Here is a 22893-nt window from a genome sequence, read left to right on the forward strand (position 1 = left end):
CTTTTATTTTTTTTCTTTGAAACCAATTGAGAGTTTCCATGGCAGTATGTTTTTGATCATTATCCTGCTGAAATGTCCATGTCATTTTCATCCTCCTCCTAGATGGCACCAGATTTTTGTCAAGAATGTCTCTGTACATTTGCCCATTCATCCTTCCTTCAATAATGTGAAGTTTACCAGTACCGTTTGCTGAGAAGCAGCCCCATACCATCATGTTCCAACCTCTGAACGTCACTGTTGGTATGGTGTTTTTTGGGTCATAAAGCCAGACCGGACCATATTGATGTAAATTGAAAAAAAATCGAAGGTTTATTTCACAATTATAAACATCACAAAGAAATAAACTACTTTTACCTGCAGGTATTTCAATATATAATGATCTAAAAATTAAGAGAAGCCACTGTAGCAACCTGACGTGATTCCAGCGTCCTAGAATTGAATTTTCTCCCTGATGTTATTGTAAACTTCAGGCAATGCTACCGCCGCAAAACACTTCCTACTGGACAACTCATATCTGGGATCCATTGTTTTCATATCCAATGTTTTCATCAACTTTTTGAAAGCATCATCATTTTCCAACATATAAATAGGAATCATGTTCTTGGCTGCAATATGTAGAATGAGATTGTTGATGTTACCTCCCTCCATTTGGTGCTCGACCTCTCATAACGAGAGGAGGAGACCATAGATCCTGTTTAGTTTGTTATGGTTAGGTTATAGGAGTCGCGTGACATGCATCACACTGGATAACGTGCTTTATCTTCAGGTGATATTACACACTTCGTCTTCGTCGCAACATCTTTCATACACATTTTGCAGGCTATGATTGTTTCCAAATGATAACCATTACGTGCCCTTTTTGGACTATTTCTGACTTGCTAGTCAATAGCCTCTTCATATTCTTGTCTCCACGCAACAAGAGCTGCTGCGGAAGTCTCGTGGGGGGTCGAAATCTCTCAGAGTACTGAAAACGGAAAGAGCACACGAACGAGCGTAAATACTCTGGCACTGGATTCGTGGATCTGGCAGGCTTATATGCAGGCAGTGATGAGTACTGATTGAGAACAGGTGCGCGGGTGAGGAGGTGATGATCGCTGGGGAGAGAGAGAGAGAGAGAGAGGGAAAGGCGATGCACAAAGCACCAGCCAAGTTCCAAAAAAGGAACTGCAGGGCACAGACCATGACAGAAAAGTATAGAAGATAAAATTGATGAGCCCCTTTTTCCATGTCGAGCACTAATAAAATCACAATCTAATTGAGCTTCACAATAAATTGCCCAGCACTAACACAATCCTTTCCTATTCTTTCTTCCACATACAATTCTGTCCTTTCATCCCTTCTTGAGAGATTCAATAATTAAACCTCCAGCAAATATGTAACAAACGACGACAAACGACGTTTGTTTTTTTAGGTGCCTCTATGACCATTGCTGTAATTGAATGGAATACTAACAAGTGTAGTTCCACCCTTATGGCTGTTGTTTGATATTAGAGGCTTTTCCCTGTTGTATCTTAACTGTTGTTTTGCAACCCAAATGGTTGCGGCGTGCCGCGTGCCTCTACCTTCGAGGCTAAATACTTCCAACACAAAGCCCTTATTTTAGCGCTATCCCTGCTAATCTTTGAGCATGAACTGCTCAGAGGAGAGACCATATGTCTTCTAAGACAACCTGAGCAGTCCAGTTACGATTTATTAAATGTCCTGAGAATACAATGAGAATATTCACAGGCATGTTTCTGAACATTTTGGGTTTGACACCCTCAAACCCTGGTGTAGGAATATGAATGGGTGTCTCAGAAAGTTGTAAATTACAGAAAACATCTCAGGTTTAATCTGAGATGCAGATAAAACAGCTTCATAACCACAAGTCTCTGCTAATGCTCCACCATAAGAGGATACGGGACAGACAAAATCCCAGAAATGGCATGAAAACAACTCTTGAATGAGAGAGTAAGTTACATTTTACAATTTAATGCCTTAAAGGGATACTGTGTAACATCAATAACATCTAAAATCAAGTTCTGTATTTATATAAGTGTTATCACTAGTTTGTTATCGATCCATCCATTTTCTTCCGCTTATCCGAGAACGGGTCGCGGGGTCAGTAGCTTTATAAGGGAAGCCCAGACTTCTGTCTCGTCCAGCTCTTTCAGGGGGACTACGAGGTGTTCCCAGGCCATCTGGGAGACATAATGTCTCCAGCGTGTCATGGGTCGTCCCCGGGGTCTCCTCCAGGTGGGACATGCCAAGAACACCTCACCAGGGAGGCGTCCAGGAGGCATCCTAATCAGATGCCTAAGCCACCTCATCTGGCTCCTCTCAATGCTCCTCTCAACTTTGAGCCCCTCGCGGAGGACCAGGCTTCTCACCCTATATCTAAGGGAGAGCCCGGAAACCCTGCGGAGGAAACTCATTTTGGCCGCTTGTGTCTGGAATCTTAATATTTCGGTCACGACCCAAAGCTCATGATCATAGGCGAGGGTAGGAACATAGATCGACTGGGAAATTGCGAGCTTCACCTTTCGGTTTAGCTCCTTCTTCACCACAACGGACCGATACAAAGTCCGCAGACACTGCGCGGATCCATCTGTCGATACTGCTTAACATTAAAATAAATGGATTAAGGTTTCCCTTGCCCGGATGCGGGTCGCCGGGACCCCCCTCTGGAAACAGGCCTAGAGTTGGGGTTTGAAGGCGAGCGCCTGGTGGCCGGGTCTGCACCCATGGTGAACAGCCCGAAAGGGTAACGTGGGTCCCCCTTCCCATGGTCTCACCACCTGTGGGAGGGACCATAGGGGTCGGGTGCAGTGTGAGCTGAACTGGTTTGTTATGACCTCTGCTAATAATCTGATACATTCTCGTAAACACAGATTTCTAGATTTATTTATACATAAGAATGGTGACCCAGTAAGGGTAGCACCATGACAGTGTGCCATTTTGAAGCTGAAGTTGCCAGCTTTCTCCTCGACCAGTAAGTCAACACTGCCTAAATTAGCCTAAAGCTAACTTTTTTCATTCGGTTTTGTTCGGCAGTGTTGTCGTTTTTTGTGTTTTTTGTTGTTGTTTTTCTTTTATGTACAATTGCTAACATTGTTGCAATAAGTGTTTTAAAATTGAGGGTCTAGAGTGCACTATTTTTTTTGGATGCGATGCACAAATTCAATGCGAGATGGGAGTAATTCCGACACAGTGTCCTTTTAAGGAAAAATTAAGGGAAATTAAAATCCCGGAGGAGATGCCTAGTGGAATGAGAGCCGACACTAAAATGTACTAAAGTGAAGTGAGAGAGTCGATTAAATGGGACAGAAGGAATGAACCAATCTTTCTGTCTGTGTTTTATTCGCCAACAGATGAACTATCAGCTGTTAGAAAACTACACTTGCTTGTTTATTGACAAACACATCTTGTAGCAAACATTGGTGATGTCATTCATGCAGAGATTGCGAGATGACAATGTCAGTGTCCCAATGATCAACATCATACTGGTCAAACTGGACTGACACTTCTCTCGCTCATCGACTCACAGCTTGCAAGGTGCAACAAGAGGAAACACAACTCTGCATTTTCTTTATGCTAAATTCTAATGAAAAGGGAGCTATTGTATATTTTAATTAGAAAAGAATATTTGACTTGCTAGTTTGAAAAGAAAAACATTTATTTTTAAATGATAGCCTTTTATATTTTATATACAGCACTTTGTTACAGCTGCAGTTGTTTACGTGCTATATAGACAAGGTTGAGTTGAGCTGAGTTGAGTTGAGTTGTGAGACTGTGGCATAAACCTTTGGTTGGTGGTCTCATAAATTGTACTCAAATGCGGTGATGATTTTGGTTTTTTTCACTCTGAAATATGACACTGAGAAATGCCACCTTCATTACCAGGTAATGGAGGAGACTAGCTTTATTTGTGGCCTCCATCCGCTTCCCCTGAAATAAAGAATGCAACAAATCTCACCTATCCAACTAGACATATTTAGGAATCTGGATTCACATAAAAATTAATGATAAAATAATGATTAAACACATTATTGCATAGCAGTTAAAATGTACAGTGGCACCTGAGAGTTCGAACGCGCCAAAGGTTGTTTTCTGTTTTTGTGTTCAATAGTTTTCTAGCTGTCAGCAGAATTCATTTTATGCTACGTTCACATCAGAAGACTATGAAAAGATTCTTGAAAAACTATCATCTCACAAACTGTAGAATCTTTAGTCACAGCCTGGTCACACACTGAGATTTTACAAAGACTGTGAATCTTGCAGGGTCACTATTTACAAGACTACAACTAGATTCTTTGGGCATTTTCTTTCCCACGATGCAATTTTCCCCCATCATGCTCTCGGGAGACACAAAATGGAGAAGCAAAAGCTTTTGGCTACAGCTGGTCCAGTGTGTGCAGCAGTTTGTGCAGAAAAAAAACTGACGTCAGCAAGAAGAAAAGACGCCACAGAATGTGGGGGCGTGGCCCTGGTTATCTGGACAGGGACTTGAAAACTGTCTTTTTTTTCAATTGCAATTTATTTAGTCCATGTAATATCAGAAGAGGTGATGGACATTAAGAACCAGCATACGTTGACTACACTGCCAGAGGTTGAACCAATTATGTTTTGCAATCCTGCCCAGCCTTGACGACAATGCCCATTTAGGCCTATAAATGTATAATATAGCATTCACATGGAAAAACGGAACAATGTGTTTTTGCTTTACTTTGTTTCCGTTTTTGTCATTTTTAACCAGGCAAATGACAGAAATGACATCCGTGGACTTTGACTTTTTATTATTTGCAGGGTCCGCGCGATGTCAGTCCATCTTTTTCCCCGTTTGACGTAAACTCTCTACTGTACCACGACAAAGTGGAGAGTTTACGTCAAACAAGCCGGACTGTTCTCTACCACCGCTCCTCGTTCGTGCCCTTCTCCGATTCGACGGTGTTTCCCGTTCATCCATGTCGCTGCAGTGATTGTTTGTTTGGAAAGTTTCCTTTTTCCGGTTTTGTTAAGAGTTCATCTGTTGGTTGTCGGTTGTGTCACCTCACCGCAAAGACTGAAAGACTTGTGATAATATCAAACACATTTGATGTTATCGTAAGGCCAAGACTCGGAAAAGACTGATCTAAAAGACCTCGAGATTACTACCTTATACTAAACGATCGAGATGACAGGAGCGCACCGTGACTCCAGTATACTCTTAACATTTCCTTCTGAATTTCAGTTTTTAGTCTGTGACTGTGAAAATCGCTAGGTGTAAACCCCGCATAAGTCATCATCAAATGATTGATTGTGCGTGTGTGTGTGTGGGGGGGGGGTATTTGTGCCCTTTATTTACTTTTGTTTTCAGCTTTTTCTGAACAGTTGATGGTGGTAAGAAAAGAATAACAACTGGGAAGTTACTGAAGAAGGAGACACACAGAATAGAATCCAGTGTGTCCAAGTACTATTGTCCAGGTTAAAGCAGGGCTGATCACTTGTAGTCAAGTGTATTACTGAACAGAAGTGTTGGTTCTTTTAAGTAATGTTTACCAGGTTATCACTTTTATTTCTGTTGGTTTTCTACTTCCTAATTTGCTTCCATTGACTTGGCTTGAGGGGACTCTCATTTTTCTTTTTCTGTTTTTTTTTTAATGGATTCATTAAAAACTGGTTTCATTTCTCATACGTAGGCATGACAATTAATATATTACTATAATGTTATCCAAAAAAACATATTCATGAAGTTAATAAAGGTTTTATGAAGGTGGTAGATTGCAAGAAATTATTAAAATATAATAATAACGGCTTTAGTAATAGTAATAATACGATAGTGAATTTCACTATGAAAGTCGACTAAATCAAAGTTCGACCGGCGTCATGGAACAATTCATGGACGAACTTAAAAGCACCACTGTACCATATTTGTTATACCAGTCAAGATGTTGTTTTCTTACCTGTGGTGCTGGTAACACCAACTTGTGTGGTATTTAAATCATCTCCAAGAGAATATTCGGATTGACAATTCCAGTCCACAGGACGAGTGCTTAATGCCATCAGTCTCATATACATCTGCATCACGTGTTGGGCTTTTTGCAGAGCTTCCTTCGGGGTGCTTTCTACCATCATTATTAACCTTGATGGAGTGTCCTAAACAGAAGCACACCAATGCCAACAAGCAATATTAAATCAGACACAAAAAGCTGCTTAACATGACAGTATACAATAATCAATACAATTCAAGTTCTGATTAAATATTTAAAAAAAAACATCTGTGTGAATACATTTAAATTTAAGGGGTTAACAATTCCGTTTTATGAGTACAAAATTGTCAGTGTGCATGCGCACCTGCGCACCACTCGTGCACCCCTTGTCGTATCCTCTTATTCGGGCGACTTGTATTTGCCGTGTTGAACCCTCTTGGATTAAAGTGAGTATATATAAGTGTACAGATTTATACAGTAGATGGCTAGTGATATTTCTCAAGTGACCAAGAAATCTGAAGAATAGTACAAATGCATGAGACACTGCATCAGGGAGGGGCAACTGGGGGTTTACGGGCCGCATCTTTTGTCAAAACAAAATTATAACACAGGAAGTGACATCCCATTCCTAATCCATAGGGTTCATTATGATGTCAGTCCACCCTTTGCAGCTAAAACAGCTTCAACTCTTCTGGGAACACTGTCCACAGGGTTTAGGAGTCTGTTTGTGGGAACGTTTGACTATTGAAAGCCCATTTGTGAGGTTACACACTGATGTCAGACAAGAAGGCCTTGATCTCAGTGATCTATCGGGTTAAAGTCAGGACTCTCTGCAGGCAAGTTAAATTCATCCACCCCAGACTCTGGAAGAGGAAGAAGCCAGCGCCAAACTGTTAACCACAAAGTTGGGAGCATGGAATTGTCCAAAATCTCTTGGTATGCTGAAGCATTCAGAATTCCTTTCACTGGAACTAACTAACTGCCTCGGTGCTTGGTTTTATACACCTGTGTCCACGGAAGTGATTGGAATGCCTGATTCCGATTCTTCAAATGGGCGAGGGAATACTTTTGGCACTAAGTGTGTGTGTGTGTGTGTGTGTGTGTGTGTGTGTGTATATATATATATATATATATATATATATATATATATATATACCACCCAAATTCCAATGAAGTTGTGATGTTGTGTTAAACATAAATAAAACCAGAATACAATGATTTTCAAATCATGTTCAACCTATATTGAATTGAATACACTACAGAGACAATATATTTAATGTTCAAACTGATAAACTTTATTGTTTTTAGCAAATAATCATGAACTTAGAATTTTATGGCTGCAACATGTTCCAAAAAAGCTGGGACAGGGTCATGTTTACCACGATGTTACGTCACCTTTTCTTTTAACAACATTCAATAAACGTTTGGGAACTGAGGACACTGATTGTTGAAGCTTTGGGGGTGGAATTCTTTCTTCCGCTTTTAATCTGACACAGAGTGCAATTCTGAATGAAAATGTTCCTCAAATATGAAAAAAGATAGTCAAGTCAACAAAAGTGGCCATAGTGGTGGCATTAAAAATTACATTATAAGAAGATAGCAGAATTGGAGGCAATGCAGTAGTCACCTCAAGGCATGCCAATGATATGTTTTTTTTTTAACTAATATCCGTCATTTCTGTCATTGATCCAATATATTTTAATTTCAATGATGTTCATCATAATTGCGTATCACCTGGGCCAGATGCCAAAATTGGGCATAACACCTGTCATGTAAATATTGTTTGTTCAATTATATATATATATATATATATATATATATATATATATATATATATATATATATAAGGGTTTGCCCCTTTTTTATTTAATACTTACTGTAATTTCTCAAATCTGTTTCTTACCTCAATCTCTTCATTTATTTCAGATATACATCCTTGGGAGTAAAGATGGTAGATAGCCTTTTCCAAAATGTTGACATATCTTCTGTTGTCTGAATTCCGACCATAATGGAATTGTGTTTTCAGGAGCTCAAGTACTTGTGGTAGGGCTGCTTTGACATAACAGACTTTACTCTGTAACACATAATGAAAAAATAAGAACAACAATGTATTCTTATGAAAAAATATTAAAAGGCACCATCTTTGAAAACATTTGGCAAGTTATCTGAAGACATGAACAATCTAAGTTTCAATGAAACAGACATTTCATGAAACAGAAATTGAAAGGATTATGAAATATAAAACCAATTAGCCATTACATTTAATCCACCAATACAGTAATTTGATTTGCTCTGTAGCTTAGTCATACATACAGGGTATGTAGGGGAGGCAGAGCCTCACCTGCAACATTAAGAGAAAAAAATAAGTAATAATCATAATAATGATCCATCCATCCATCCATCCATTTTCTACCGCTTATCTGAGGTCGGGTCGCGGGGGCAGTAGCTTTAGCAGGTGACGCCCAGACTTCCCTCACCCCAGCCACATCATCCATCTCTTTCGGGGGGATCCCGAGGCATTCCCAGGCCAGCCGAAGGATGGCGTTTCCTGGGTCGTCCCCGGGGTCTCCTCCCGGTGGGACGTGCCCGGAACACCTCACCAAGGAGGCGTCCGGGAGGCATCTGGCACCTCATCTGGCTCCTCTCGATGTGAAGGAGCAGCAGCTCTACTCTGAGATCCTCCCGGATGACTAAGCTTCTCACCCTATCTCTAAGGGAGAGCCCGGACACCCTGCGGAGGAAACTCATTTCGGCCGCTTGTACCCGGGATCTTGTTCTTTCGGTCACGACCCACAGCTCGTGATCATAGGTGAGGGTAGGAACGTCGATCGACCGGTAAATCGAGAGCGTTGCCTTTCGGCTTAGCTCCTTCTTTACCACAACGGATCGATACAAAGTCCGCATCACTGCAGATGCTGCACCGTTCCATTCTTCCCTCACTCGTGAACAAGACCCCAAGATAACTTGAACTCCTCCACTTAAAGCAGGATCTCATCCCTGACCTGGAGAGGGCACGCCACCCTTTTCCGACTAAGGACCATGGTCTCAGATTGGGAGGTGCTGATTCTAATCTCAGCCGCTTCACACTCGGCTGCAAACTGCTCCAGTGAGAGTTGGAGGTCACGGCTTGATGAAGCCAACAGAACCACATCATCTGCAAAAAACAGAGATGCAATACTGAGGCCACCAAATCAGACCCCATCTACGCCAACAACGTCCCGAGTCGAGGTCAGCAGCGCCCCATCCCCACTATACACAGTGTTGATGGTGCACTGCTTTCCCCTCCTGAGACGCCGGATGGTGGACCAGAATTTCCTCGAAGCCGTCCGGAAGTCTTTCTCCATGGCCTCACCGAACTCCTCCCATGCCCAAGTTTTTGCTTCAGCGACCACCAAAGCTGCATTCCGCTTGGCCAGCCGGTACCCATCAGCTGCCTCAGGAGTCCCACAGGCCAAAAAGGCCCGATAGGACTCCTTCTTCAGCTTGCCGGCATCCCTCACTGTTGGTGTCCACCAACGGGTTTGGGGATTGCCACCACGACAGGCACCAACCACCTTACGGCCACAGCTCCGGTCGGCCGCCTCAGCAATGGAGGCGCGGAACATGGTTCACTCAGACTCGATGTCCCCCGCCTCCCCCGGAACATGAGCAAAGTTCTCTTGGAGGTGGGAGTTGAAACTCCTTCTGACAGGGGATTCTGCCAGATGTTCCCAGCAGACCCTCACAATACGTTTGGGCCTGCCACGTCGGACCGGCATCTTCCCCCACCATCGGAGCCAACTCACCACCAGGTGGTGATCAGTTGACAGCTCCACCTCTCTCTTTACCCAAGTGTCCAAGACATGCGGCCGCAAGTCCGATGACACAACCACAAAGTCGATCATCGAACTGCGACTGAGGGTGTCCTGGTGCTAAGTGCACGTGTGGACACCCTTATGCTTGAACATGGTGTTTGTTATGGACAATATGTGATGAGCACAGAAGTCCAATAACAGAACACCGCTCGGGTTCTGATCGGGGGGGCCGTTCCTCCTAATCACGCCCTTCCAGGTCTCACTGTCATTGCTCACGTGAACATTGAAGTCCCCCAGCAGAACGATGGAGTCCCCAGCGGGAGAGCGGACCAGGCCGGCCGAACACTCGGAAGCCTGACTCGCCTGCCTCAAACGTGTTCCAGACACAAAGTCCAACAATGCGGTCTACTAAAAGTACGGATTAGTGCATATTTGGGTTTATATTAACGAGACTATACGCATTGACTACACCCCCATTCTGCTCATCATCACAAATCCAGTTTCTAAAATGTAGCCACCTTCCGATAAGAGACTGATTAAAAAGGTTTGTCGTCATTTCGCCTGAAGTTAAACTATGACGTGGTGTCCCTCATATATATCAAATATCTTGATCTATAAAGTTGTAATTTAAAAATACGATAACCCGGAAGTGACGCAGGCGCCGCTTCCAACTCATTGTTTTCTTCTAAATTAAGCACAATTCTTATTTCATTCCATAACCGCTACAGAGTGGTGGCCCCGAGTGAGGAGATACGAAGTTTGACCTAACCCAACCACAAAACTGAGATTGTGGCTATGTTATCGATGTGTGAGCACATTCCTTTACCATAGCGACCAAGGTCCGAGCACTTGTTAACGAGAGAAACTAAGGTTAGCCCTTGTGAAACTAGTGTGTTGCATTGCAAATGTTATTTGGATATCAGTTTTATGCACTGCATGCTTTGAACTGTGGGGAGATTCCCTACGTAAAGTTCTGTTGAAAAGGCCTTCGAGGATCGCGAACGGGTCACGAATCCTGAGCGTTCGCACGGTGCCCGTCTTCTTCCCGCTCTGATCTGGAGTTGCTAACCGGACTAGCTACATGCCCGTTGTGGTTTGGGGAATGTTATTCTGAGTTTCACTGTGTAAATAGGAGGTTTGGGAAGTCACTGGTCACAAGAAACGTGTTCTATACCAAGAATCCTGTTACACGTCAGTCGAACTCTGAGCTAGAGTGCTAGCTCTTTGTGTGTGGAAAAAAAAAAAAAAGAAAACACATTCGTGGCACCCACGACGGTCGCCATGTTCGCTTTGTGTTAAACTCACGAGCCTCTCACTGAATGCCATTTGGTCATTTCGAGACTCTAGGTGACGTCATCGTGACGTTGCCACCTTGGTTTCTTCCGATTTGGAACTTATTTCTTGAATTAAGTTTAATTTGGTGAGGTTGCTCTTTTGAAGTTTCTTTCTGTCATGAACGGAACAAAGGATAGGACCCAAAAATGCACGACTCCAAAACAGATGGACAGTTTCCAAAAAGAGAGGTTTAATATACGGGCATAGGTTGGTACACAGGCAGGCAATCCAAGAAAGGCAACAGTATCCAAAAACATGAGGCAAAGAGGCGAGGTCGATAATCGGAACAGGGTCAAATCTTACTGTGAGTCTGTAACATGGAAACAAGGAATGCTGGAACGCGATGACAAGGTACAATGAACTGGCGACGAGAGGGAATGAGACACGAGGTTAAATACAATGGGTAATTAGGGTGAACAAGGCACAGGTGGTGAAGATGCTCACAGGAGCAGGTGTGTGTGAAACGGGGAAGACAAAACCCAGAACACACACCCATGACAGTACCCCCCCCCCCCCCCTTAACGGCCGGCCCCGGGGCCCCTGGATGTGCAACGTGGAAGTCCCGAATGAGCGAATCATCCATGATAAACGCAGATGGCACCCATGAACGTTCCTCAGGCGCATAGCCCTCCCAGTCCACCAGATATTGAAACCCCCTCCGACGAGACGACAACAGCCGCTTCACAGAGAAGACAGGGCCCCCATCCACAAACCGGGGGGGAGGAGGGGGCCTCTAAGGCGGGACCAGAGGGGCTTGAGTAGGCTGACGTGAAAAGCAGGGTGGACCCGCATCGACCTTGGGAGCCTCAGCTTCACAGTGACAGGGTTGATGATCATTGTGATGGGGAAGGGCCCAACGAACCTGGGAGCGAGCTTCTAGGACTCCACCCGGAGTGGAATATGTTTGGTCGAGAGCCAAACTCACTGACCCACTTTGTAGTTCGGGGTCCGGTGTCCTCCGGCGGTCAGCAGCGGCTTTGTAGGACCGTCCCTGGCGCAGCAGCATCTGGCGGGCTCGCTCCCAGGTCCTCCTGCAGCGTCTCACCAAGGTCAATGCCGCTGGAACTGTGGACTCTGGGGCTATGGCAGGAAACAGAGATGGTTGGTAACCATGCACAATGTGAAAAGGTGATAGACCAGTGGATGCAGAGGGGAGGGAATTGTGGGAGAATTCGACCCAAACCCAGTTTCTGAGACCAGGATCGCGGCTCCTGTGAAGCGAGACATCGGAGCCCATCTAGCCTGCCTAGCATTTAATCTTTTAGCAGTTTTAATATACTCGAGGTTCTTGTGATCTGTCCATACTAAAAACGGAGTCTGTGCCCCCTCTAGCCAGTGCCTCCACTCTCTCAAAGCCACCTTGACTGCCAGCAGTTCACGGTCACCAATGTCATAATTTTTCTCAGCTGGGATCAGTTTTTTGGAGAGAAAAGCACAAGGATGTAATTTATCATCCTTGAGAGATTTCTGGGAGAGCACTGCTCCTATTCCGGCATCAGACGCATCGACTTCAACCACAAACTGCTGTTTGAGATCTGGCAAAGTAAGGATGGGAGCAGAGGTAAAGCTCGATTTAAGTTTTTTGAAAAGCTGCCTGACAAAGCGGGTTCCATACAAAAGGTTTGTGTGGCGAGGTAAGATCATGCAAAGGAGAGGCTATAGAACTGAAATTTCGGATGAATTTTCTGTTGAAGTTTGCGAACCCTAAGAACCTTTGTACATCTTTGCGTGACGTGGGGGCAGGCCAATTAATAACTGCATCGACTTTGCAAGGGTCCATTTTGACTTCACCTTGAGCCAGGACGAAACCCAGAAAAAAAACTGACGCCTTGTGGAACTCACATTTCTGAGCCTTGACATATAGTTGATTCTGCAGTAACTGCTGCAATACAGAGCGGACATGAATAATGTGAGTCTCCTCATCCGGGGAGAATATCAAAATGTGGCCCAAATAGACAAAAACATAAACATTCAACATGTCACACAGGACATCATTGACAATGCGAAACTCAATCGCGTAATCTGACACCCTGCGCTTGGCTTGTTGTAAGGTGACAAGGGAGCGAGCTGCCTCAAGAACTGGTGTGGAAAATTAAAAAATTTGCTCCATAGTCTTTTAAAAAAAAGCCCATGAATGACACGCGGAGGAATTGCGGCTCCATTCAGCAGTAGCCCACGCCTCCGCACGACCAGTCAGGGGGGAAATGGCGAGCGGGCTGGGGAAGGCAGCTGCCTGCAGCTCAAAGTGGAGTTCGCACTGCGTGATGAACGGCTTAATGTTCCCAGAATCTCCAGAGAACCTCTCCGGTCGAGAGAGCTGTGGGCAGACAGCAGCGGAGGTGGCAGGTGGCAGAATGGTGACTTCTTCACATGGAAATGTTGGTACCGTGGCGGTATCGGGTGTGGTGCCAACTGGTTCCTTCTCTTGAATAATTTTCATAAGTTCAAACTGCGAGGCCACCTGTCTCATCATATTGTCCTGATGCCTTGACAGTCCCTCTAGATGAAGGTGGAGGGCAGCAAGCTGCTCATCCTGCTTTGAGAGGCGTTGACCCTGCGCTTGAAGGGCTTTGCGCACCAGGTCTGAGTCTGCTGGGTCCATGTTATGGCCAGTTCTTTCTGTCATGAACGGAACAGAGGATAGGACCCAAAAATGCACGACTCCAAAACAAATGGACAGTTTCCAAAAAGAGAGGTTTAATATTCGGGCTTAGGTCGGTACACAGGCAGGCAATCCAAGAAAGGTAACAGTATCCAAAAACATGAGGCAAAGAGGCGAGGTCGACAATCGGAACAGGGTCAAGTCTTACTGTGAGTCTGTGACGTGGAAACAATGAATGCTGGAACGCGACGACAAGGTACAACAAACTGGCGACGAGAGGGAATGAGACAAATCAGAAAACAAATCAGCCCCCCGGCCCGAAAATTTCGGTCACAAGCTAATAGGTTTCGCATCTGTGGGTGTACTCGTAGGTACCCTTGAGCCTGATTGGTTCACTAAGGTTTGAATTGTACAACTACTTCCTCTTGGTGTCACTTTTTGTCCCTCAGGTGGCCCTCTTGTCATTGAATCAACCGAAACCCAAAGTAATGAATGAGACAGGATTTGACACATCAAATGGCAGTCCTAACCTTTGATGTTTTCACCAGCAGCCTCCGTTAATTGTTTACCCAGGAGACATATTGTCCTGTAAACTGCAGGGGGTATTTACGAATAAGGATTTGGTCTCAGTAATGCAATTTCCCTCTTTGAAGCTGAAAGTTGAAAGAGAGATCTCTGAAGCAGGAAACACTTCTGCAGGCATCCTGCTATAATATAAAAATGTCTCTCTTTCAAGTCCGAATTAAAAATACACAACACCTTGTTCAGCAAATTCTATTAAGCGTTCTCCTCTTTCGTCTCTTGATCCCATTCCGTAGGATCCAATTGATTTCTCGCCAGAGTTAAGGCCAATCCTGGCGTTAAAGTCACCAATGACTATTCAAAATGTGTGCTTCGATTGACTATAAAGACAGGCTAAATCCTTGTAAAATGCTTCCACCTCATCGTCCGTGTGGCTGATGGTCGGTGTATATATTTGTATCAATTGAAGCGAGTAACGCTTTCTAATAGAGATGGTACAGGTGGCGATTCTATCGGTAACACTTTTGATGCTGGTAACGTAATTGGCGATACTTTAATTAATAATGAAACCAACTCCACCTTTGCGTCCGCTTTCTGATCCTCTGTAAAAAATTAGATGGGCATTATCGAGAATCAACATAGCTTCATCTTTCCGACGTATTTCACCAAGTCCAATTATATCCCATTCGATGGCTTCTAGCTCATGTTGTAGCTCTTCTAATCGAGAATCGTCCCTTGGTGTTCGCACGTTGAGTGTCCCAAAAATAAGATTTCGTGCGTTATGTCTTTTTTTCTTCTTTCTTGGCACTTCTAAAGATTGTCCTTTGGTTTGACTTAAAATGTTTGGAGGAGTAAGCCTATTCTGGTCTAGCATAACCAAGTCCGTTGTCCGTAAGCAGCCATAATTAACCCGGTGATTCTCATTTTTTGTTGTACTGCTATGAAGAATGAATGCCACGCAGATTAGGGCATACATACATACATATATATATATATATATATATATATATATATATATATATATATATATATATATATTTGTGTGCATATATATATGCCACACCCTGACAGCTGGTCTATGAGACAAAATGCCTCCTTTAAATCGGTCCGCAGTGCAAAAAAGGTTGGGGAAAACTGACCTACAGTATCTTCCACTTACAACATCATCCTTTCGTACATTCCAAAGAAACTCAATAATTCAGCCGCAAACAAATAGCCCGGCCTCTTGGACTGTAATTCATTTCCACTGTTACTTTACAAAAGGAATATTAATGACAGATTTTCTATCTAATGACTCTTGTGGACTGCAAATGGCCTCTTGGCCAGATGGCCTTGTGACTCTCCTTTTTTGCATTATAAAAGAATGATACCATCCGTGGCCTTGTGGCCATGAACTGATGAAGCCTCCTCGGATGAAAGGCGAAATGTCTTCAGAGATCAGCAGAACAAGCGATTGATTCAATGCCCTGAAAAAGTCACCATGAAAGAACAACACAAAAAAAAAACAAAAAAACAAGAGCATGTTGTGCTGATTTAGTTTGCTTTGCTTAAAGATGTTAGTAACATATCAATTATTGTGTTATTGTGTTATTACAATATTAATTGGGCATTTCTTTAAATGTGAATCTACTGTATGTTTTCCATGTTAAAACCTAGTTGTCAAGTTATTGCAAATACTGAATGTGCAGCTTCCCCACTTGAAAGAGATTGATCCAGTGATTTCACTCAATGAACAAGAAACATTTTCCTTTTGTCTCATTTTATTTTAGTATCCATTAGTTTGACAGTTGATCAAGAAGTTTCATTCCTTACATTTGTCTCTAGTAATGAGGTGCCTTAAGTGTATCGGTATATGCATTTTAATTATATTTAGCATTTTGAGAAATATCTCCAAAAATAACAAGAGAAAATATGATAGTGCGAATAAGTGTAAGTAGTAAGAGAGACATTTCACAATTGTCATTGTATCAGTATTACCACATTACGGGTAAACTTTCATTGCTCAGTGACTCTCTGTCGTGTTTTCTTTACGTTTTTCTATCTCAGCAGTATTTTTTTGTCAAAATGGCTGTCTGTTGTCTGTACTAGAGAAGCTCCAACTACCGGAGATAAATTCCTTGTGTGTTTTTGATGTACTTGGCAAATAAAGATGTCTCTGACTGATTCTCAAGTTGAGGTAAATCAAAGAAGATGGCTTTTATGATGTTGCTGGTTATCCCCAAACTATCAAAACGATCCATCCATCCATCCATTTACTGAGCCGCTTATCCTTACAAGGGTCGTGGGAGTGCCGGAGCCTATCCCAGCTATCATTGGGCAGGAGGCGGGGTACACCCTGAACTGGTTGCCAGCCAATCGCAGGGCACACATAAACAAACAACCATTCGCACTTACATTCACACCAAGGGGCAATTTAGAGACTTCAATTAACCTACCATGCATATTTTTGGGATGTGGGAGGAAACCGGAGTGCCCGTAGAAAATCCACACAGGCACAGGGAGAACATGCAAACTCCACATAGGGGGCGCTGGGGATTGAACCCCAGTCCTCAGAACTGTGAGGCAGACACTCTAACCAGTCGTCCACCGTGCCGCCTATCGAAACGATATATTTCTTTACTCTAACTGTGTTTGTCTTCCACTAGTACTTCCAATTCCATCACTTCAAACTTCCGTTTACACTTGGGGTGCTCTCACAAATTTCCTAGAGTGAAAACCATCAAAGTGAAAAACTGTCTTTTAAATAAAGTGGTCTACACCACTTTTCCACCTGTTGCCAACAGTCTTAGCAGTCTGTTAGAGTGAGCTAACATGAAATTAAGCATTAACAAATCATACAAATTGGACATATGGTGGTACTTTCCAAAAATGCAGCCTTATGGGGGGCAGAAGCCAGTACAAACTGTAGGCCGGTCCCAAGCCGGATAAATGCAGATGGCTTTGTCAGGAATGGCATCCGACTTAAAACTTTGCCAAATGTTTGATGAGTGTTCATCCAAAAAAATCCATACCGGATTGGTTGTGGCCCGGGATAACAACGTCCGCCACCGGCACCGTTAACCTGCAGGTCGCCGGTGGAAATTCAGCTACTGTGGGTCGAAGACGAAGGAGAGGTGGAAAGCGGGTTCTTAGGCAGAAAGAGAAGATGAAAGCACAGAGCCTAGAACTGAATGTGGGGATTTTGAATGTTGGGACTATGACAGGAAGATCTTGGGAGTTTGTTGACATGATGAGTCGAAGAAAGGTTGATATGTTGTTTGTCCAGTGTCCAGGAGAGTCGGTGGAAAGGCAGTAAGGCTAGAAGTTTAGGAGCAGGGTTAAAACAATTTTACCATGGTGTAGATGCAAAGAGAAATGGAGTCGGGGTTATTTTAAAGGAAGAGTTGGTTAAGAATGTCTTGGAGGTGAAAAGAGTATCAGATTGATGAGGCTGTAACTTGAAATTGAGGGTGTTATGTATATTACAATTAGTGGCCATGTCCCACAGGTAGGATGTAACATAGAGGTGAAATAGAAATTCTGGAAGAAGCTAGACAAAGTAGTTCTGAGCATCTCAGAGAGAGAGAGCGAGTCGTGATTGGTGCAGATTGTCAAGGACATGTTGGTGAAGGAAACAGGGGTGATGAAGAAGTGATGGGTAAATTTGGCATCCAGGAAAAAAAACTGGAGGGACAGATGGTTGTAGACTTCGCAAAAAAGGATGGAAATGGATGTCGTGAACACTTTCTTCCAGAAAAGGCAGGAACATAGGGTGACCTACAAGAGCGGAGGTAGAACCACGCAGGTGGATTACATTACTGACTGTTAGGTAGTGGGAGGGGAGAGTGTGGCTAGAAAGCATAGGATGGTGGTGTGTAAAATTACTCTGATGGTGGGGAGGAAGATTTAGAAGACAAAGGTAGAGCAGAGAACCTTGTGGTGGAAGCTGAGAAAGGTAGAGCAGCTTTTAGAGAAGAGATGAGACAGGCTCTCGGTGGACAGGAGGAGCTGGACCACTACAGCCAAGGTGATTAGAGAGACAGGCAGGAGATTATTTGGCATATCTTCTTGTAGGAAAGGGGAGAAGGAGAATTGGTGGTGGAACTTCAACATACAGGAAATCATACAAGGAAAGAGGTTAGCTAAGAAGAAGTGGGACACTGAGAGGACTGAAGAGAGGAGAAAGGAAGACATTGAGATGCGGCGTAGGGCAAAGGTAGAGGAGGCAAAGGCCAAACAAGAGGCATATGATGACATGTATGCCAGGTCAGACACTAAAGAAGGAGAAAATGATCTCTATATGTTGGCCAGTCAGAGGGATAGAGATGGGAAGGCTGTGCACCACGTTAGGGCGATTAAGGATCGAGATGGAAATGTGTTGACTGGAGGCAGGAGTGTGCTGGATAGATGGAAAGAATACTTTGAGGAGCTGATGAATGAGGAAATTGAGGGAGAAGGAAGAGTAGAAGAGGCAAGTGTGGTGGCAATGATTTGTAAGGGGGAAGTTAGAAAGGCACAAATGAGGATGAATAATGGGAAGGCAGTTGGTCCTGATGACATACCTGTGGAGGTATGGAAGCATCTTTTTGACCTGCTTGTTCAACAGGATTTTAGCAGGTGAGAAGATGCTTGACGAATGGAGGAAAAGTGGGCTGGTGCCCATTTTTAAGAACAAGGGTGATTTGCAGAGCTGTGGGAACTAGAGAGGAATAAAGTGGATGAGCCACACAATGAAGTTATGGGAAAGAGTAGTGGAGGCTAGACTCAGGACAGAGGTGAGTATTTTGCGAGCAACAGTATGGTTTCATGCCTAGAAAGAGTGCCACAGATGCATTATTTTCCTTAACGATATTGATGGAAAAGTACAGAGAAGCTCAGAAGGCGCTCCATTTTGTCTTTGGAGATCTAGAGAAAGCTTATCACAGAGTACCCAGCGAGAAACTGTGGTACTGCATGCGCAAGTCTGGAGTGGCAGTGACGTATGATAGAATCGTAAAGGACATGTAAAACGTGCAAAACATTGGTGAGGTGTGGTGTAAGTGTGACAGAGGAATTTAAGGTGGAGGTGGGACTGCATCAGGGATCAGCCCTGAGCCCCTTCCTGTAAATACTTTGGGTCAACAGTCCAGAGCAATGGTGAGTGTGGTAAGGAAGTGTGGTCAGGAAGTGAAGTAATGAGTTCAAGCAGGTTGGAACTGGTGGAGGAAGGTGTCAGGTGTGCTATGTAACAGAAGACAGAGTCTCTGCTAGGATGAAGGGCAAAGTGTATAAGACAGGGGTGAGGCCAGCCATGATGTACTATGGATTAGAGACAGTGGCAATGAAGAGACAACAGGAAGCAGAGCTGGACGTGGCGGCAATGAAGATGTTGAGGTTCTGTCTACGAGTGACCAGGTTGGATAGGATTAGAAATGAGGTCATCAGAGGGATGGTCAAGGTTAGATGTTTTAGCGACAAAGTTAGAGAGAGCTGACTTTGATGGTCTGGACACGTCCAGAGGAGCCATAGTGAGTATATTGGTAGAACGATGACGAGGATGGAGCTGCCAGGCAAGAGAGCGAGAGGAAGACCAAAGAGAAGGATTGATGGATGTCGTGAAGGAAGACATGAGCGCAGTTGGTGTTAGAGAGGAGCATGTAAGAGATAGGCTTACATGGAAAAGGATGAAACACTGTGGCGAACCTCTAACGGGACAAGCCGAAAAGTAAAGAAGAAGTGGTACTCTCCAAAGATTTTGCCTGATAGCTTTAACTCATTTTATAGCTTTGCTTAAAATCGTTTTTCTTGTGCCGGAGTGAAAACCCAACAATCTCAATTTACTAAACATTATTGGATATTGTGTCATCACTGTATAAAAATGGTAATAATTATGACAAATTTTCAAAAACATGATCTCACCTAATTTGGTATTGAAATTAATGGGAATTGCCCAAAACTCAGAAAAGGTTAAAATAATTTCCACTTACCAAATTCAAATGCTCAGTAAACTGATAAAATATAAAACATCTGTGGTCCAACTGATTGTCAATCTATAAAAGGATAAGAGGGTGTTAGTGTTCTTTTAAATATACAATCTTCTTATAATTTCACAGATATCATAATAAATTTAGAAGATGCATTTCCAGTTCGTGTTATTGTTTGCTACGCTGCATTGTCATGGAAAAACTGTTTGTAAAACAACCTGCTAATAGCTTGGTCTGGTTTAAATCTAGTTATGGGTCATCACTATCAACAAGGTTACAGTATATGCCCTGCTTTGTAAGCACCAATGAACACAATGGTGTTTTTTGGTGATTAAATATGAAACGTTGGAGTAACGTGTTCATGTACTCTGCACAAAACAATAATATTTCAAAACAGCATAATGTCTCAGATTAGCCTATTGAAGGTTTTGCCAGGTCATATTGCACAATAATTCTCACCAGGCGATTGAGGCTCCGAAGGTGCTCCTGTGTTACAGAGTGTCGGCATGGACCAGGTACACCACCCAATGCCAGGTGGAAGTATAGTATGAGAAACAAGCACAGATGCCAAGCCTAGAGGAGGAAAAGACAAATTGTAAGTTGAATACCAGAAGCCTATCAAAATATGATTCTGTACATTCTTCTTAGCCTATTATACCATTACTATAACACAAGGTATGCTTCTGAAATCACAAATTTGCTTAAATTACCTTTAATTATACAGTATGTAATTAATTACAGTGTGAGGGAAAATAATGTGAACCCTATGGAAATTTCTGTCTAAATTGGTAATAAAATGTGGTCTAAATGTAATCTAAATCACAAGAATAAATCGAATATGTTGAAAATGTTTAGATATTTTTAATGAAAATAACAATCATTCAGGCAGCACGGTGCATGACTGGTTATGCCGGAGCTACTTGGTCCCACAACGCGATCCACCCGCCAGCTTCGACACTACACACATGCTCCAAAAATATTTGAAATTTGTCGTCATTCAGGCTGACCTCAGCGGAATCCCCAGACGCTCAAAACGTTTTGTAGGGGCCCTACTCATGGCTGCCGCATCCCTTGGCACATTATTCAGCATATGAACCGCCACGGTTAACAGCATTAGCTTAAACACCGTTAAAAAACAGATTGGGGAACTCCAAGCTGAAATTCCTACCATCCAATGCAGCATGGAAAGACAAACCGCTAACCTCCAGTACCCTTAGACGAGACAGTCAAAGGCACTATCCTGGTCCTCAATACTCACAGCGTCATAATGAAACAAACTAGACAGAGCATAAGCGAACGGCTGTCGGTGGTCCAAAAGGATTACGCTCCCACACAAATTGTTACCACATTGATGAATGACATGCTATGCAATTTTTTTCCCCTCCAGAGACAACTGAACAATGAAGAAGAAGAAGAATCACCTTTTATTGTCATGAACATGCATGCATGCACACGAAATTTGTCGAAAGCATCTTTTCTAAAGCTCTAGCAAGCCCCATCAATACTGTCCAAGCCCACTTGGCTTTTTCTCTCGGGGATTCCACCATTTTGTATGTGAACCCTGACTTCCGAGAAATAGCCTTCCTTGTTACTCTCCCAATTATCGACTCTCAAAACATCTATCGCTTAAACGTAATTACGGTTGGCATCCGGCAGGACGACATTTACGACTGATTCCATACTCCCGCAGTGGTCGCCTATCATGATAGCAATTCTGATCTGTATCTAGCGCCAAATTTGCATCTGTGCATCCTCACAAAAGACATTCATTACTTGTGTCCCAGTAAGCCGTTCATTTGAGATGTTGCGGATTGGATCTGTGGCCTGAAGCTCATGAAGGATGGGTCGCGGTGTAGAGGAGAAGCTACACCTCACTACCAGGTCACAACTACACGCGGACATTTTTGGTACCAAATTGCTCGTCAACACACCAGCCCTAAGCTCAACTCTGAGTTTACGACCACCATGATAGCACAACGAGGCTCTCCCTGCCCAATCAAACCATGTGGCTCGAGAAATGCCAGAGATGCCATTTTGCATATTGAGGACCTTGTCCTTTACCACCTGCCAGCCGACAATTACGAGAGCGAAATGGAGATTTCCAACTTTTTCGGACAATAAAAATTCTAAGTTGATCCTGGATAGAGCGGAAGAGAATGAATGACTGAATGAAAAAATAATTAATTAGTTATGCACAGATTAATCAAAGCAAAGTACAGCAACATTCATTCTCAGAGCTCTTGGTAAGACTATCCTTTGGCGTGATCATGTGTTGTTAACCTGTAAAACACCTGCTTGCTTGAATATAATTTTTGTTGTTGTTTTTTTCACCAGTCAAAGACAACTGGGTCCCACAAATCAGCATATTTTTAGGAAATAAAGGTGGCAGCAGTTCAGTTACAGTTGTAATATAACCAAATGCCTGCAACATCACATATCAAGCACTCACAAACCAATGTTGAATTAGCAACATGACAAGAGGCTGCCATTTTCTTGTAGAATTTTGTAAAAAAACAAAAACAAACTAAAACAACATGGGATGAACACTTCAAACGCCTCTAATATCTCCCCTAAAGAAATCAATTCAATAATTGCATTTATTACACAAGTGCATTACCTATTCTACTGCCCACACTGCTCTTCACACAAAATGTTTCATAAGTTTTTAGGCCAAAAGGCACCATTTGAAACGTCAAAGTAATTTTGACACATCATTTTAGAGAACCCCTCAGAATCCTATACAAGCTTAT

At 43.2% G+C, this 22893-nt stretch overlaps 1 protein-coding gene across 4 annotated transcripts in view; it reads right to left on the minus strand.

The window, feature by feature from the left end:
- LOC133408737 (uncharacterized) overlaps positions 1-22893 on the minus strand; it is a 52453-nt gene that overhangs the window by 13500 nt on the left and 16060 nt on the right. For 2 of the 4 annotated variants that reach the window (XR_009769318.1, XM_061687915.1), the window contains exons 2-5: positions 20603-20716; positions 20147-20209; positions 7852-8022; positions 5922-6114 (exon numbers count right to left, since the gene is read on the minus strand). Coding sequence is in view for 3 of the 4 variants with exons in the window: in XM_061687915.1 (XP_061543899.1) it covers positions 5922-6114; positions 7852-8022; positions 20147-20209; positions 20603-20716 (541 nt within the window). In the remaining variant the exon portion in view is untranslated. Of the gene's footprint in view, positions 1-3424; positions 3928-5921; positions 6115-7851; positions 8023-20146; positions 20210-20602; positions 20717-22893 lie in introns of those variants that run through there. The other 2 variants (XM_061687916.1, XM_061687917.1) reach the window with 2 other exon arrangements.

This window comes from Phycodurus eques, chromosome 10, assembly GCF_024500275.1.
Source record: "Phycodurus eques isolate BA_2022a chromosome 10, UOR_Pequ_1.1, whole genome shotgun sequence".
Lineage (NCBI taxonomy): Eukaryota > Metazoa > Chordata > Actinopteri > Syngnathiformes > Syngnathidae > Phycodurus > Phycodurus eques.